Genomic DNA, 13646 nt, shown 5'->3' with positions numbered 1-13646 from the left:
GCACTTTGTGTCCCTCACAGGGTTAGCTAGCTAAAGTTTTCATTGTGACAAACAGGAAGTAGCGTGTTCAATTCATCTCAATGTGTTTAATTCTTTTGTGGTAAAGTGTTGTAGTTTCAGAGCTTTTCAGAACTCATCCTCACTTTAACTTTTCTGAGGCTCTGCTGTTTTCTCACTATTCAAACTAAGTCAATCACCAATAGTGTAGATCTCAATGCCGTCGTCTTTCAGGTTCTGTGAGGGGAGGTTTGCGTCTTCCCTGGACTTTGCACCGGTGATCAGGGCAAGTATTCTTTTAGAGTCTGGACTCATTCCCACATGAGGTTTAAAGACCCTCTGGTTGATGTAGTTCAGAACAGTTAAGTTAAAGTTATGAAATAATTCTTTAAAACATGACAGAGTAAAAAGACTTTAATATGGAGTACTATTGTTGTGTACACACCTAAGTTATTTTAAGTTTTGATATATGTTGCTGTGTTAAGACTGGGAGGACGGGTTCACCTCTATAACTGACTCCCTGTCATCACCTCGTTGTTATGAAAGTACATATTGGCTCAGCCTGTTGGTCCCTGTATGTTCCCTGTAATAACTTCATATGTGCTGATCAGTGTCATTGATTTCTGTTTCCTTAAATACAAATGAGTTTCTCCTTATTCCCTGACCCTGAGGATTTGTTTTGACCCAAACCACCATCTTCTCCATCCTTAACTTTAAAGGAGCAAAGTGACACTTAATAAAGCTTCCAGTGTCCTCATAGTGTGTAGAGAACTTTCCAACCTTCCAGTCTTACCTCGTCTCATAACTGTGATGTAAAGTCATTGTAATATGGTGAACCCATCGATCCACCACTGGGTCCAAACAGTCTGACTTTACAATCATCAATTATACAAGAGACAACTAGCTGACAGCAGAGCTCTCTCTCTCTCTCTCTCTCTCTCTCTCTCATCTTAATGATACCCTCCATTAACAGGAGCAGCCCGATGATCACACAGGTCAGACAAACTTACTGGGAAGAGAAAAATGAAATTAATACCCATCATTAAAGGAGAGTCCTACCTGAGCTCCACAGCAGCAGCACCATCAGCAGGTGATCCATGTCCAGGTAGACGTCTGTCTCTGTCTCCGTTTCTTCTCTGACTGCTGGACTTGTCCTCTCCTCCTCCGTTAACAACACGTGATGTTTCCATCTTTTATCTCCTCATCAACCAGCTCATTAGCAGCTTCTCAGTACGGAAGCCAATATTTAAGGAAACTTGTGCTACAGAAAATGGACCAGACTCAGTGAATAGCTCCCTAAGCTTAACATCCTAAGTCCTATGATAAGTATTAATTTAGCTATACAGACTAATGAGCAGTGATAACTAACATGTCTTTGGGGTCATCAGATGGGAACCTCCTTTCACCAGTGTTTCGTCTAGTTGGTCCCACGACACCTCCAGGAGGCTAGACAGTGATCACTGGCGTCCTAGACCACAAGACTATGTCAGGCCTTAGCTTTGTACTGGCTATTTCCTGGGGAACAACAAGCTTTCCTCCTAAATCTACCTGCATTTCCCAATCACAAGCATCCTCTAAGCTGCCTTGCCTCCTTGTTGTCTTACCAACTTTCTCTCCCTCTTGAACAAACTTGATTGCAACTCTCTTTGTTTTAGACCCTCCTAAATTTGCCTGCCTCCGTAAATCTTCAATTCCTGCAGCTAAGCTTTTTAAAACCTGGTTATGTCGCCACGTGTACCGGCCTTGCGACAGACTAACCTTACAGCCTGACAAAATGTGCTTTAAAGTTGCAGTACCTGAACACAATGAACATAGCGGGTCTCCATTTACCCAGAGTTTTAGGTTCTGGGGAGTTGGCAATACATCATAAGTTGCCCCTATCAAAAATCTAATACTACTTTCCTCCATACTCCACAGCTCTTTCCAGCTAAGCTTTTTCTTGTCTACACCTTCCCAATTCAACCACTGTCCCTGCTTAGCCTGAGCCACTGCCTTTGCACCCCTTAATATTTCCTCCTGTCTACGAACCTGCTCCACAACTAGCTTTCTCTTTTCCTTGGGACCTGCTCTACTCCACACCGGTTTGCCTGGGCCAAGCCCCAAGCCTCCCCGGCCTATTTGGACATTACCCACAATCTCTGTATGCCTGAGCGTTGCTTCCGTCTCCTGCACTGCCATTCTTGGAACCACCTTACTGACTACTACATCTTTACTCCCAGATAACAGGAGCTCTGTCCTAACCTTGGTACCTTTAAACTCCTCCACTAGACTAGTTACTGGGAGCTGAAGTATGCCTTTCCCATACAATAATAAATCACAGATTAAAGGGTGAGTTCACTGAATTATTGCCTGTCCGATTTTCAGATATCATCCTCGCACACAGTTCACATTTAACCCTTCATTATCATGTGTTCAAGATGTCCATACATCAACTGTCACAGGTGCGTCTGGATCCTACAACCCAGAGACAAACACTCAGCAGGGTTTGTATTTTCTTCTCTCACAGTCTGTATAAACTTTAAAGTTTGTTCAAACCTACAGATCTTTATTTGTTATTATAAAAGAGTCCTCCACAGATTCATCATGTCGCGTCTACAACACAGTCGATGGACAGTTTAAAAAACAATTGAAATCTATGCAGTAGAATCAGAGATACTTTAGGCTAAATGCTAAAATAATGCTAGCATGCTACAACTACTATGATGATATGATTAGCAGGTATGTTCACCACTTTCATCAATTTAGTATTTTGAGGCAAATATCCCATGTCAGATAAACTTGCTGCCTTTATGCTGAGTCATAACTCAGTCAAATGTGAACACAGACTTTAATCACATAGTTTTAGATTCGGTGTGACTTACACTTCCTGAGGATGTTATTGTAGCGGACACACCTGGTCTGGCATCAGTCACAAACCATTAAAGAAGTTCATTGTAAGGACATGCAGAGTTATGGACCCAACTTTCTTACTTTCTTACTCTTCCCACCATCAAACTATCATTTTTTTAGTAACCACAGATAAAGGACTGTTCTCTCACAAACAGACAGTCAGTGCGATGCACAATCACAACATGGGTCAAAGGGTCATCTCCAGAGGATCAACCAATGGACACTGGGAAAAAACTGGAGAGCATAGGTAGGATCTTTGTCTGTTGATATTTGATTAGATATCTAATGTATGTCTCTGTGTAATAGGTCAATTGCCAGTCTATCCTCTAGAACGGTTCAAGCTTTCAAGACAATGTCTTTCATGTGACAATACTATTATATTATCCTTCACACAACAGACATTATAGACATCCACAATGTCTTTATTATTATCAATATAGACAAGGAACTGCTGTGTAATCCACATTCATTTACTATCAGCTTTAGGGAAAATTTATTGTGTTGTTTGATCAGTTGACCACTTTTATTTGATTCATTTCAGGTTTTCAAGGATCTTTTATGGTCATGGTGGAAGACGGATGTGTAACTATAGAATTAAATAATTCCAAAGTTCCATGAAAAATTACTTTCTTCTCCAAGTTGAAACACAGGAGTGTAGACAAAGCAACTTTTTCTTTGTCTACACTTTTATGTTTTTAAGCCAAGTCAAAAGCAACTGAACCAAAACAGTGCCTCAGACTAAATATTGTAACTTTTAATTGTCACCACATTTTCTGTTTTTGGAGATTTTTTACAGTTTAAGATTCATCTGGTCAACACCAGTCACCTCTAAAGTTATCTTAATGTAAGTACATTGGAGTTTATTTCACATCTACCTGCGTGAGATGCTGGCAGATAAGACGACCTGCCCATGTCCAGTGTGAATGAACATCCATAAATGTGATTTAATCCATGGAAACCTCCTGTTTTTAAGTTTCCTTCAGTATCACAGTGATTCAGTGACAGTTGTGTGAACATCATGATAACCTGCAGTCAGGAGCTGATCACAGCTGATTCAGCTGCTGTTAAAGGGAGAGTTTGACTAAATGGAAACAAATACAGGCTAAAAAAATGTGTTGTAGTTGTAGCTCACAGCTAATTCTGCTACTTGTTTATATCCCTCATGGGACTGGATTAATAAGGGTTGAGTTTAAGAGGCTGTTTCACAGAGTAACAGGATGTGTCTTGTACATCTTTATCTGATTAGAAAAATAGAGTTTTGTGACTCTGAGGTTGCCATGGTGACAAGTATAATCTGTAATCTCCTATCTGCTGCAGGTCGGTCAGTGTATCCTCAGGCTCATGAACTCAAACTTAGACGTGTTCAGTTTCTCCTGTCTGTCGTCGTTCGGTATGATTGTCCGTCTGTTTTTAAGGAGCAGCTTCAGAGGGTGAAAATCAGAAGTGAAGGTTTCATGATGAGTTCAGAGAAAGTGAGATGAGGAGACAATGTGCAGCTCAGTCCTCCAGCAGCCTCCTGTCAGAGACATTAGGGAGAAAACACATAAAGCTGATGAGGAGATAAAAGATGATGGACAGGAAACACAACCTCTGCTTAACAGAGGAGAAAAGACTGAGGATACACAGTCTCTGTTCAAAAGATGCAGTGGTCACTTCAACTGACATTTTAAAAAGTTATCTTTAATACATTTGTGCTTTGTCGACTTCCAGAAAGCTCTGCTTTTTGTTTGAGACACGGCTGCAGGTTCAGCCCCATGTTGGTGTTCAGATGCTCCACTGTCCCACTGTTATTACAGACAGTGAACTAACCACAGATACTCCACTGTCCCACTGTTATTAAAGACAGTGAAGTAACTACGTTGCTCCATCTATTTTTTAAAATACAGTTTTTAATACAATGATTTTACTGATTTTTTTTTTCAAATTACAACATAAAAATGTAGTTCATATAAAAGTTTGTTTTTCTCTGTTACTGAAAATGTTAAGCACAAAAACTGATAATTTAATGTTGAGTTAGTCTTTAAAAGAAATAAATGGACTACCTGTGAGGTAGTGGAATTCAGTTAGCAGCTTGTTAGCTACTACTAGTAAACAGCAGATTAGCCAGTTGTCCAGTCTGAAGATCCCGTTAACGTCCCACACTGATGTTGCAGATCTTGCAGCTTGGGTCTTTCTTGGCGTTGACAGTGGACAGACTCATGAGCTGGTGGCCGCTGATCTGTGATACAGTTCCCAAAGACAGATCCACCGGCTCCGTATATATCACCTCCAGGATGACGTCCTGAGCGTGATGAAAAGACAGCGAGCCGTCCTCCCCTTCGGTGCAGGTCAGGAGGCGGTTGCTGGATCTGTCCAGGACCGGCAGCCTCCCTTTACAGAAGACGTCTCCCTTGGAGCCGTCAGGAGCCAGGACCAGGATGATGTAGTGGTAGGACGTGTACATGCAGTAGAAATCCCCAAAGTAGATGTTGGTGTTGTGGTTAAAGAGGACGTCAGCTTGGATCTGTGAAGAAAGTTTAGGTTTAGTCTCCTCATGTTGTTCTGAGCTGTGGTGATGGAGCAGAGGAAGAGCATCAATACTGTCAGGAATCCTGTCGGATGGAAGAATATTTGTTCAATTAAAATGAAGCTATGACAGTTATTATCTATTCTTTACTGTGATAAACTCTCCTCTGTTTGTTAGAAGCTCTGCTTTAAAACCAGAGTGGACACATGCTGGTCTGGAACAGCAAAACAATTCCAATGATCTATATAAAAGTCTACTGCTCATTATTATTGATCCCTTAATTGTAAACTCTTTTGTTCCCGTCAGGATCCTGTAGGAATGATGACATCACGATGGGGTCTAATCACCAAAGACTCACATCTCTCACTTTTCCTCTCTCATTTTGCACCTGGCAAAATGTTTATTCTTCAAGCAAATGAGTCTTTCCTGATTGAACTTTGTAATTCCCTCAGGCAAAGTCTCCAGGTTTCAGGCGGCTGTCTTAAACAGTGCTGAGTTTTTAGAACGTTTTTTAGAGGCGACTTAGGTCTTAATGAGTAAATCATGTTTCAACTGTAAGAAAATATAACTCTTATAGTGCCCTGCAGTGCTTTTTAAAATATTAAGGCCACACCTGATGATTATTTTCATGATCAATTCAGCTGCCGATTATTTTCTTGGTTAAACAATTAGCCGATTAAATGTTAAATAGTTGTGATAAAAATAGGGTTTCCTGTTATTGTGACATGAAGGTCATGTCCTTAGTTTTCTTTTTTTTCTAAAACTTTAAAATACTGAAATGATAGTTTTATGTGACAAAAACATCACTTTGTTTAATGTGTAGTGATTTTATTTTAATGTGGGATGGAATTCACCTTCAAGATGAAAAGTCATTTATTTAGTTATTAAAAATTTTTCTTTTAACAAATATTTTTCATTTCTATGACAGTAAATACATGAAAACTGTGTTGTATTTCACTTCAGACATTTTGAATCTTCCATAAAAACGTCGCTGTAAAGTCTCAAAATGAAACGACCACGAACGTCCATCGTATCATCACCTGTCCATGGCTGTACCTGGAAGCGGTAGGGTCCATATGGGGAGTCCTGGGGGGGTTGTCCTGTGTTGAACTCTGTGTTGCAGCTGAAGAAGATTCCCTCCAGTTTGGCGCTGATGGGCGACCCGTGGCTGCCACTGTTGTCTTTAACTGCCGGCAGCATTCGGCGGCATTGAGCGTCTCTGGAAGGATAAGAGGGGCTGTTCACAGCACACACAGGGTTAAAACACACCTGCAGAGCACAGAGCACGGACGTCAGCAGACAGCGCAGCAGGACACACACCTGTCTTGTTGGAAGTACTCCCTCTGCTGGTTTCTGTAGAAGACAGTGAACGGCAGCATCCTGCCGGCGATGGCCTCGGCTTTCTGCAGCAGCTGGTTCAGATGGACGGAGGAGTAATCTGCAGACACGGGAGCAGGAATTAACTCTTATTCTGGTTTGTGTCTTTTGAGTTTGGATTTCAGATCAGCACATTTTCAGTTTTTTCTTAATGATCTTTGATATTTGACGCTTGTCTGGATGACGACCTGCACTTGAATTAACTTCTAGTAACTTAAGGATTTTAGGAACTTTAGGGGGCGGTGAGTTCTCTGTGCGACCTGCAGTGCAGAACTCGATGACCTCGCTCCACTGAGAAACGCTGTAGTCTCCGTCCAGATGTTTGGCGGCCATCTGGACGGCCACCGTGTACTCTGTACGAGGACTCAGGAACCAATGACCTCTCACCGTCATCGGCAAGGGAACCGCCTTCGCCACCAGCTTAGTTGGCACATCCTGAAAAACAAAGACGCAGGATGTGGAGGACAGGAAGGTGGAGAGTATTCTCTTATCCACTGATCACACCATCAGCTTCAACATGTACAAGTTCTGATCAGACCAGGAGCGGCACAGACATGTCGTCGTACCGACCTTGTGTTTGAACTTGTTCTCCTTCCTGTTCTCCTTCTTGTTGAGGTCAATGAAGTAGTGAGTGATCCTCTCTTGGCCTCTGCTGTCAATGTCCCAGCTGATTTTGAATGAATCGCAGGTGATGTTACTGATCCGGATCTGCTGAGGAACCGGCAGGTCGTCCGCATCCCCGATGCCGCTGTCCGCAGACTCTGCGCCTGCAAATCACACTCAGTTTAGAGTTTTACTCACTCACATGCATGAACATACGGACAGGTGTACACAGTAGTTACGCAAAGATGGAAGGACTTTGCATTCACAAAAGAAAAACTAGAATTCCCGCCTCGTGGTTGTTTCCTCCACCAACCAGCCAAGTTGCAGGAAACATGGTCACAGTCTCTCCTTCCTGAGTGATGAATAAAGGTCAGAGTTTTGCAGAACATTATGATGTCACAGAGAAGTTGACCTTTGACCTTTTGGATATAAAATGTCATCACTTCATTTTATCCTTTGAGTTAAACTGTGTCATTATTAGTGTATGATTTGTGAGTTATACCCAAATGGTGGTTGGTGAGGTCACAGTGACCTTTAACCTTTGACCTTTGACCACCAAAATCTAATCCATTTATCCTTTAGTCCAAATTAATGCTTGTGCCAAATGTGAAGACGTTCCCTCGAGGAGTTAGAGATATCCCGTTCTGAAAACAAAATGGCTGCCGCTCTCATCGTCATGCTCAGAGTTAGAAACCCGCACAGACACGGCCTGAGCCGCACTCTGTTTCCTCTGTGTTTGTCTTCTGAAAGCTTAGAGACAAAACGGAGCAGAAGACACGAGGAAGAAATTTTAGAAATGATGAGTTGAAAGAATGTCGCAATGTATTTAATGACCTCACAGACTGCAGGCACAGAGAAGAGCTGAGTAGAGAGTAGTGCTTTAAATACAGTGGCTGATTAAAGTGAATACAGTGACGTGACATGAAAGGAAACCAAGACCAAACCTGCATAATCTTCTGTAAACTATATTGAGCGGTATTAGATGTTTTTTATGTTTTGTTCTTTTCAAGATAAACTCGAATCCCGTCTGCGTCTGTAAACAGGAAGCTCTCGACCCCACACAGACCCGCTGCAGCTGAAAGTCGCTGACGTGTTGAGCCGCAGTAAAGTCACATGACTGATGATGTAAGGAGATCACGTCGAACAGCAGTGTGTGTCATTACAGCACCGAGAGGGATTAACACGTTAAAGGTCAGAGTGCACTGACCCCGACTCAAAGGCCACATCAGATCTATCAAAGGAACTGAATGAAGACCAGGACATGAAGCTGAAAGCTCAACCTCAGAGAAGCGACTCTGAGCCTCCAAAACAAATCAGATTGTTTTTAAAAACATTCTCTCTATTCATTCATTATTTATTTAATCTGTCACTTCAGTCAGAATGAAGCTGCACTTCCTCTTGTTTGTTCCTTGTTGTTGAAACTCATGTCTTCCTCTGTCATTATTATTACGTTTACTGTTTTCACTGTTTGTAATTTCTTCAGGTTTCTGTGTTTATATCATTTTTTAAATGTTGAATTTATTTCCAAGTTCACTTTGTGATGAAATATTTGACAGTTCTCTTTTCAAGAAAGAGAACAACAGAGAGTTCCCACTGACCTTCCCCCTCCTCCTGCTGCCAAAGTCTAGTCCACAAAGAAGAACTGGAAAACAGTTGAGGGACAAAAAAGTGAGAAAGCTGGTCAGCTATTCTGCTCTGTGACACACCGAGATAAAATCGGATGGATCCATCTACCAGTTACTGGACACATGGAGGAACAAACCCTAAGAGGAAGAATCGAGCCAAAGACGTCAAGTTCATCACAACATGATGCAAGAAAACTTTAGATTTTACCTTGTACAGAGACCGCCAGCAGCCTGACTCAAAAAACTCAGTACAAAGGTACAAAGGATATAAGTTCTCCAAGTTCATCTTGAAAGAAATGAGCCCCACCCCCCTTCACCTCGAGAGAGACAACCAGTTTTAGTTGGTGGGTTTCTAAGTATCTATGAAGCATCACAGAGAAAGTTGGAGACAACTAAAGGTTGTCTTTAACTTCATTATTCTGTAAAGTCTCAGTTTATCCCGAACAAACTGAAACACTGAGCTGCTGTTTCAGATTTACAGTCTGAAAAAAACTCAGTTAGTTTGGACACAGGCCAAAATGGAGAGAAAAGAAGAGTTTACAAATTTAACTCTAACTAACACTCACACTGAAGTTCAAGGTCATGATACTATTGTCATTTCTGAAAACCAAAGTCCAGTTAACGAACCATGAGACATTCACTGGCCACAGGAATCCCAAAGATGGACTGATGCTAATCGCTGCTGCTGCTGCGTTTAAGGCACTCGTTTAAAAGCCACTCTGTGCTTCTGATCTCGTCTGGAAGAAAGATTTTGTTTCTTCAGACTCGAGGAGTCTTTGGAGGTCTGACACTGACAGCAGCAGGATTCCTGTGAACAACAGAACCAGCAGACCGGCTCGTTTCCTCTTCGCTCTGGTTCCCCTGAACGCCTCAGCCTCCAAATCACAGCAGTGACGGGGCACACTGTAAAACATTTCCTGTATGTTTATATTGTGCGAGCTGCTTTTAACCTCCTCCATGTTTAAACAGTGGAGGGGGTTAAAGACATTACATACCTGAGTGCACATGAAATGTGAATGTTTAGTATTTATATTTTATATTTGTGTCCAGTAAAAGTCTCTAGTAACTTTAGCTCCCCTAACCCTAACCCTGAACACAAGGCCCTCTCTTGAAACCTGGACCTAAATCTAAACCTAAACCAAACCCTAACCTCATCCTAAACTAAGTCTTCATACTAAAATTTAACAATTCATGTTGTGTTGTTATCCGGCGAAGGAAGTCGAGTCCCCACAGTGACCATGTAATCAGACTGATGTCCCCACAACATGCAGTATGCAGCTATATATATACACACACACACACAACACACACACACACACACACACACACACACACACACACACACACACACACACACACACACACACACACACACACACACACACACACACACACACCACACACACCACACTGACCTCCCTGGTCACACAGCTTCAGACTCTTCAGCTCCACAGCTGGACTGTTCAGGCTGCTGTGGAGAGGCTCCATCAGATGAAATGACAGTGAGACGTCAGTGAAACCAGCTGAATGTTCTGCTGTGAAGCTCCGGATAGTTTTCATTCAGAGTGCTGCCACTGTCTGACTGCAGCTGGCTTTATTGCCCTCCCTCTCTCTCTCTCTGTGACGTCATGGGCCGACCGAGGAGAGAGAGTGGGAGATTTTCTGTTTCATAAGGATTTAATGAGCAGCTGGTGTATGATGTATGTTTGAGTAACAGGCAGTGCTCCCCTCGGCTTCACTCAGCTTTACGGTGAGTTTCAGCTCAATGTTTGGAGAGAAGTGGTCAGATCTTTTTGTTGATGCCGCCTCCTCTACAGCGCCCCCTGGTGGACACTGGCGTCTACAGATCGTTTACATTTCAAACACGTTGGTCATTAACCAAAACTAAGGTCCATATCAAACCAACCTCAAACTCATCAGCTACTTAGAAGCTCTGAACATGTGAAAGTGCCACAGGTGTTGGCTGGACCAGCCCTGTAATCTGGATGCCTTTTAAAATGAAAATGTCATAGTGTGGACGTCGCCTGAGGGGAGCACGAATGTCTGCACGTCGAGACTCTTCAGTCTGGACTGAGGGGGTGAACTCATGATGACACCCCCACACCAGAGCCAGATAATTACCTACAGCAGACGGCTGTGCAGCGTCACAGTCAGAGTCAGGGTCAACAAAATGAGATTCACATTAGAGACAGAGGAGAGTGACGCCAACGCCTGTGGATTAAAACACAGCTGGGGGGGGGGGGATTTCAGGATGAACTGAAAAGTGAATTAAATGAGCTCTTACATAAAGAGATTAACAACAGAGTCCAACCAGCTCAGGAATCTCACACACACACACACACACACACACACACACACACACACACACACACACACACACTTTTATATTTGTGTGGACTTGTGTGATTGAATGTAATATCTGTTGTGGGTGTTTTATATATTTCATACACTGATGACAATGAACAGCAACAATCAATAGACCAGAACATAAAAACAATAAAATATAATGAAAAAATAAATCAACATAGAACAGCTGAAGCCCAAATTAGAAAGACTACCACCATCCTGTTCATAATGAGAGATAAAGACCAGATGGACGGAGTATGGAGGGGTTCTGGGGACTGAAGCTGCTGTGATGGATGTGATGGGCAGTGTTGTGCCACACTTAAAATGAACTAGTTCAAAATTCAGTTCATACAGATGAAAATGAACTAGTTCACATTCATCTGCTCCATTTTTTTTCATAAATAAAGACTGATATTCTTTTTCAACCTCCTCAAATATAGGAACTTTGAGTCTTTAGGTTCATTAGTGGAGGAAGTGAAGCTGTTAGTGATCAGTGTTTTGTAGAAAAATGAACTTCAGGTATTTATAATACAGTATATATTGTATATATTGAATGAAGTGTTAATGGAATCCACTCCCTCTCAAAAGACAACTGTGTATTTAAAATGTTATGGACAAAGCATCTTCAGAAAAGAGACTTTAGATCAAGTTGTTAGAAAGTTTTTACCTTAATCTGTTTGTCATCATAAAAACACAGAGCATCCATCCATCCATTTTCTTCCGCTTATCCTCTAGTAGGGTCGCGGGGGGGCTGGAGCCTATCCCAGCATCCTTTCGGGCGAGAGGCGGGGTACACCCTGGACAGGTCGCCAGTCCATCGCAGGGCACACAGAGACAAACAACCATTCACTCTCACAGTCATACCTATGGTCAAAACACAGAGCAGCAACAATAAAAATGAGATGGTGGTAAATGACAGTGTTGATATTGTTATAGTAATTATAATCAGTATAACAGTGTAATAACAATGTTGAGTAACACTTAAGATCACAGCCTTAAATGAAGGTTTGTCCATACAGGGCACCAATGAAATACTTACTGGGTACATGTAGATACAAGGAAAAACTACAGGGAATAAGGAGAAACTCATTTGTATTTAAGGAAACAGAAATCAATGACACTGATCAGCACATATGAAGTTATTACAGGGAACATACAGGGACCAACAGGCTGAGCCAATATGTACTTTCATAACAACGAGGTGATGACAGGGAGTCAGTTATAGAGGTGAACCCGTCCTCCCAGTCTTAACACAGCAACATATATCAAAACTTAAAATAACTTAGGTGTGTACACAACAATAGTACTCCATATTAAAGTCTTTTTACTCTGTCATGTTTTAAAGAATTATTTCATAACTTTAAAAATATACTTTAGATAATTTCACTGTTATCAACACTGTTTCCACATTTTACCCAAAGTTGTTACTCTCTTATTCCCATAATCCTTTGCTCTAACATATAGACACTCCGTAAGAACTTTATTGATTCCCTGCATATGTACTAAATAATTAGACTGTAACTTGCAGACTGGAATCTAAAGTGCTGCCTGTGGCGGGCCGCCACTGCTAAATGAATGTAGAGGAAACACTGTAGATTGTACTCTTTGACAACCGCCACTGCCTCATAACACAAAAGACATACCGGATTTTCTCCTAGAGGAACAAACATATATTCGCCTTCCCATCTTTCTTGAAACAGCCTTCCATCTGCATCAATGTTTCTCTTCCTGGACATTTTGGGATCATTGTTTGTAATTCTTAATTCGGAAAATGGCACTGATGTGGAAACACTGCAATCTAGGGGTGGGCGATATGGCCATCACATCATATCACAATTTTTAAAAAATAAAATCACGATTTCGATTTTATCACGATCTTAAATTGGAAAAAGAAAAACAGACAATTTAGACCAAAGAACCTTTCTTAACAGATTTTATTTCAAATAGTCGCAGTTTTGCCTGCATGTGCAAACAACGTAAAGTTTAAGGTAAACAACAACATTCTGGTTCGTCGTGTTACCACCCGACGTGCGAACGGTTTCTGTGCAAACTTTGCAAATTACATTTGCTTGCGCTTGATCAGTTGCGGAAAATCCAAACCAATTCCATATAATGGAGGTGGAATTTTTTTTAGCGACCAACTCTGTTTGGCTTTCAGCCATCGCTCTCCATGTGCTACCGCTACACACACAAACAAGGAGGCGGGTAGGAAAGTGCGTCACTGCCCGTAATTCGCTATGATTGGTCGGTCAGGTTGACGACGTGAATGCGTCTGGTGCGTCGGTGCATCAGCATAGAACTGC

General features: G+C 41.8%; 1 protein-coding gene across 2 annotated transcripts; it reads right to left on the bottom strand.

Moving 5' to 3' along the window:
• Positions 1-2574: 2574 nt before the first annotated feature.
• Positions 2575-10531, bottom strand: LOC111220143 (phytanoyl-CoA hydroxylase-interacting protein-like). Of its 2 annotated transcripts, XR_002665047.1 has the most exons (7): positions 10413-10531; positions 7340-7536; positions 7030-7204; positions 6713-6830; positions 6449-6629; positions 4929-5389; positions 2575-4402 (listed from the first exon to the last, which is right to left on the bottom strand). XR_002665047.1 is itself a non-coding variant. In XM_022743129.1 (6 exons), exons 1-6 carry the CDS (start codon positions 10483-10485, stop codon positions 5015-5017), a joined length of 1119 nt encoding a protein of 372 aa, XP_022598850.1. In that variant the 5' UTR covers positions 10486-10531; the 3' UTR covers positions 4905-5014. The 2 variants fall into 2 exon arrangements, 1 of the variants encoding a protein (XP_022598850.1); XM_022743129.1 differs by lacking the exon at positions 2575-4402 and having other exon boundaries at positions 4905-5389.
• Between the last annotated feature and the right edge of the window lie 3115 nt (positions 10532-13646).

Source organism: Seriola dumerili, unplaced genomic scaffold (assembly GCF_002260705.1).
Source record: "Seriola dumerili isolate Sdu_G_001 unplaced genomic scaffold, Sdu_1.0 BDQW01000068.1, whole genome shotgun sequence".
NCBI classification, from domain to species: Eukaryota; Metazoa; Chordata; class Actinopteri; order Carangiformes; family Carangidae; genus Seriola; species Seriola dumerili.
Note: the sequence above shows the minus strand (reverse complement) of the source record. Positions and strands in the feature narration are given on the sequence as shown.

Bases quoted from the DNA above. Each gene is read 5' to 3' on its own strand.
- LOC111220143 (XM_022743129.1), bottom strand. From the start codon at position 10,485: ATGGAGCCTCTCCACAGCAGCCTGAACAGTCCAGCTGTGGAGCTGAAG. The intron at 7,537-10,412 runs GTCAGTGTGGTG...TGTGATTTGCAG, and splicing joins GAAGCTGTGTGACCAGGGAG to GCGCAGAGTCTGCGGACAGC. The intron at 6,831-7,029 runs GTCGCACAGAGA...CCGTGTCTGCAG, and splicing joins CATCGAGTTCTGCACTGCAG to ATTACTCCTCCGTCCATCTG.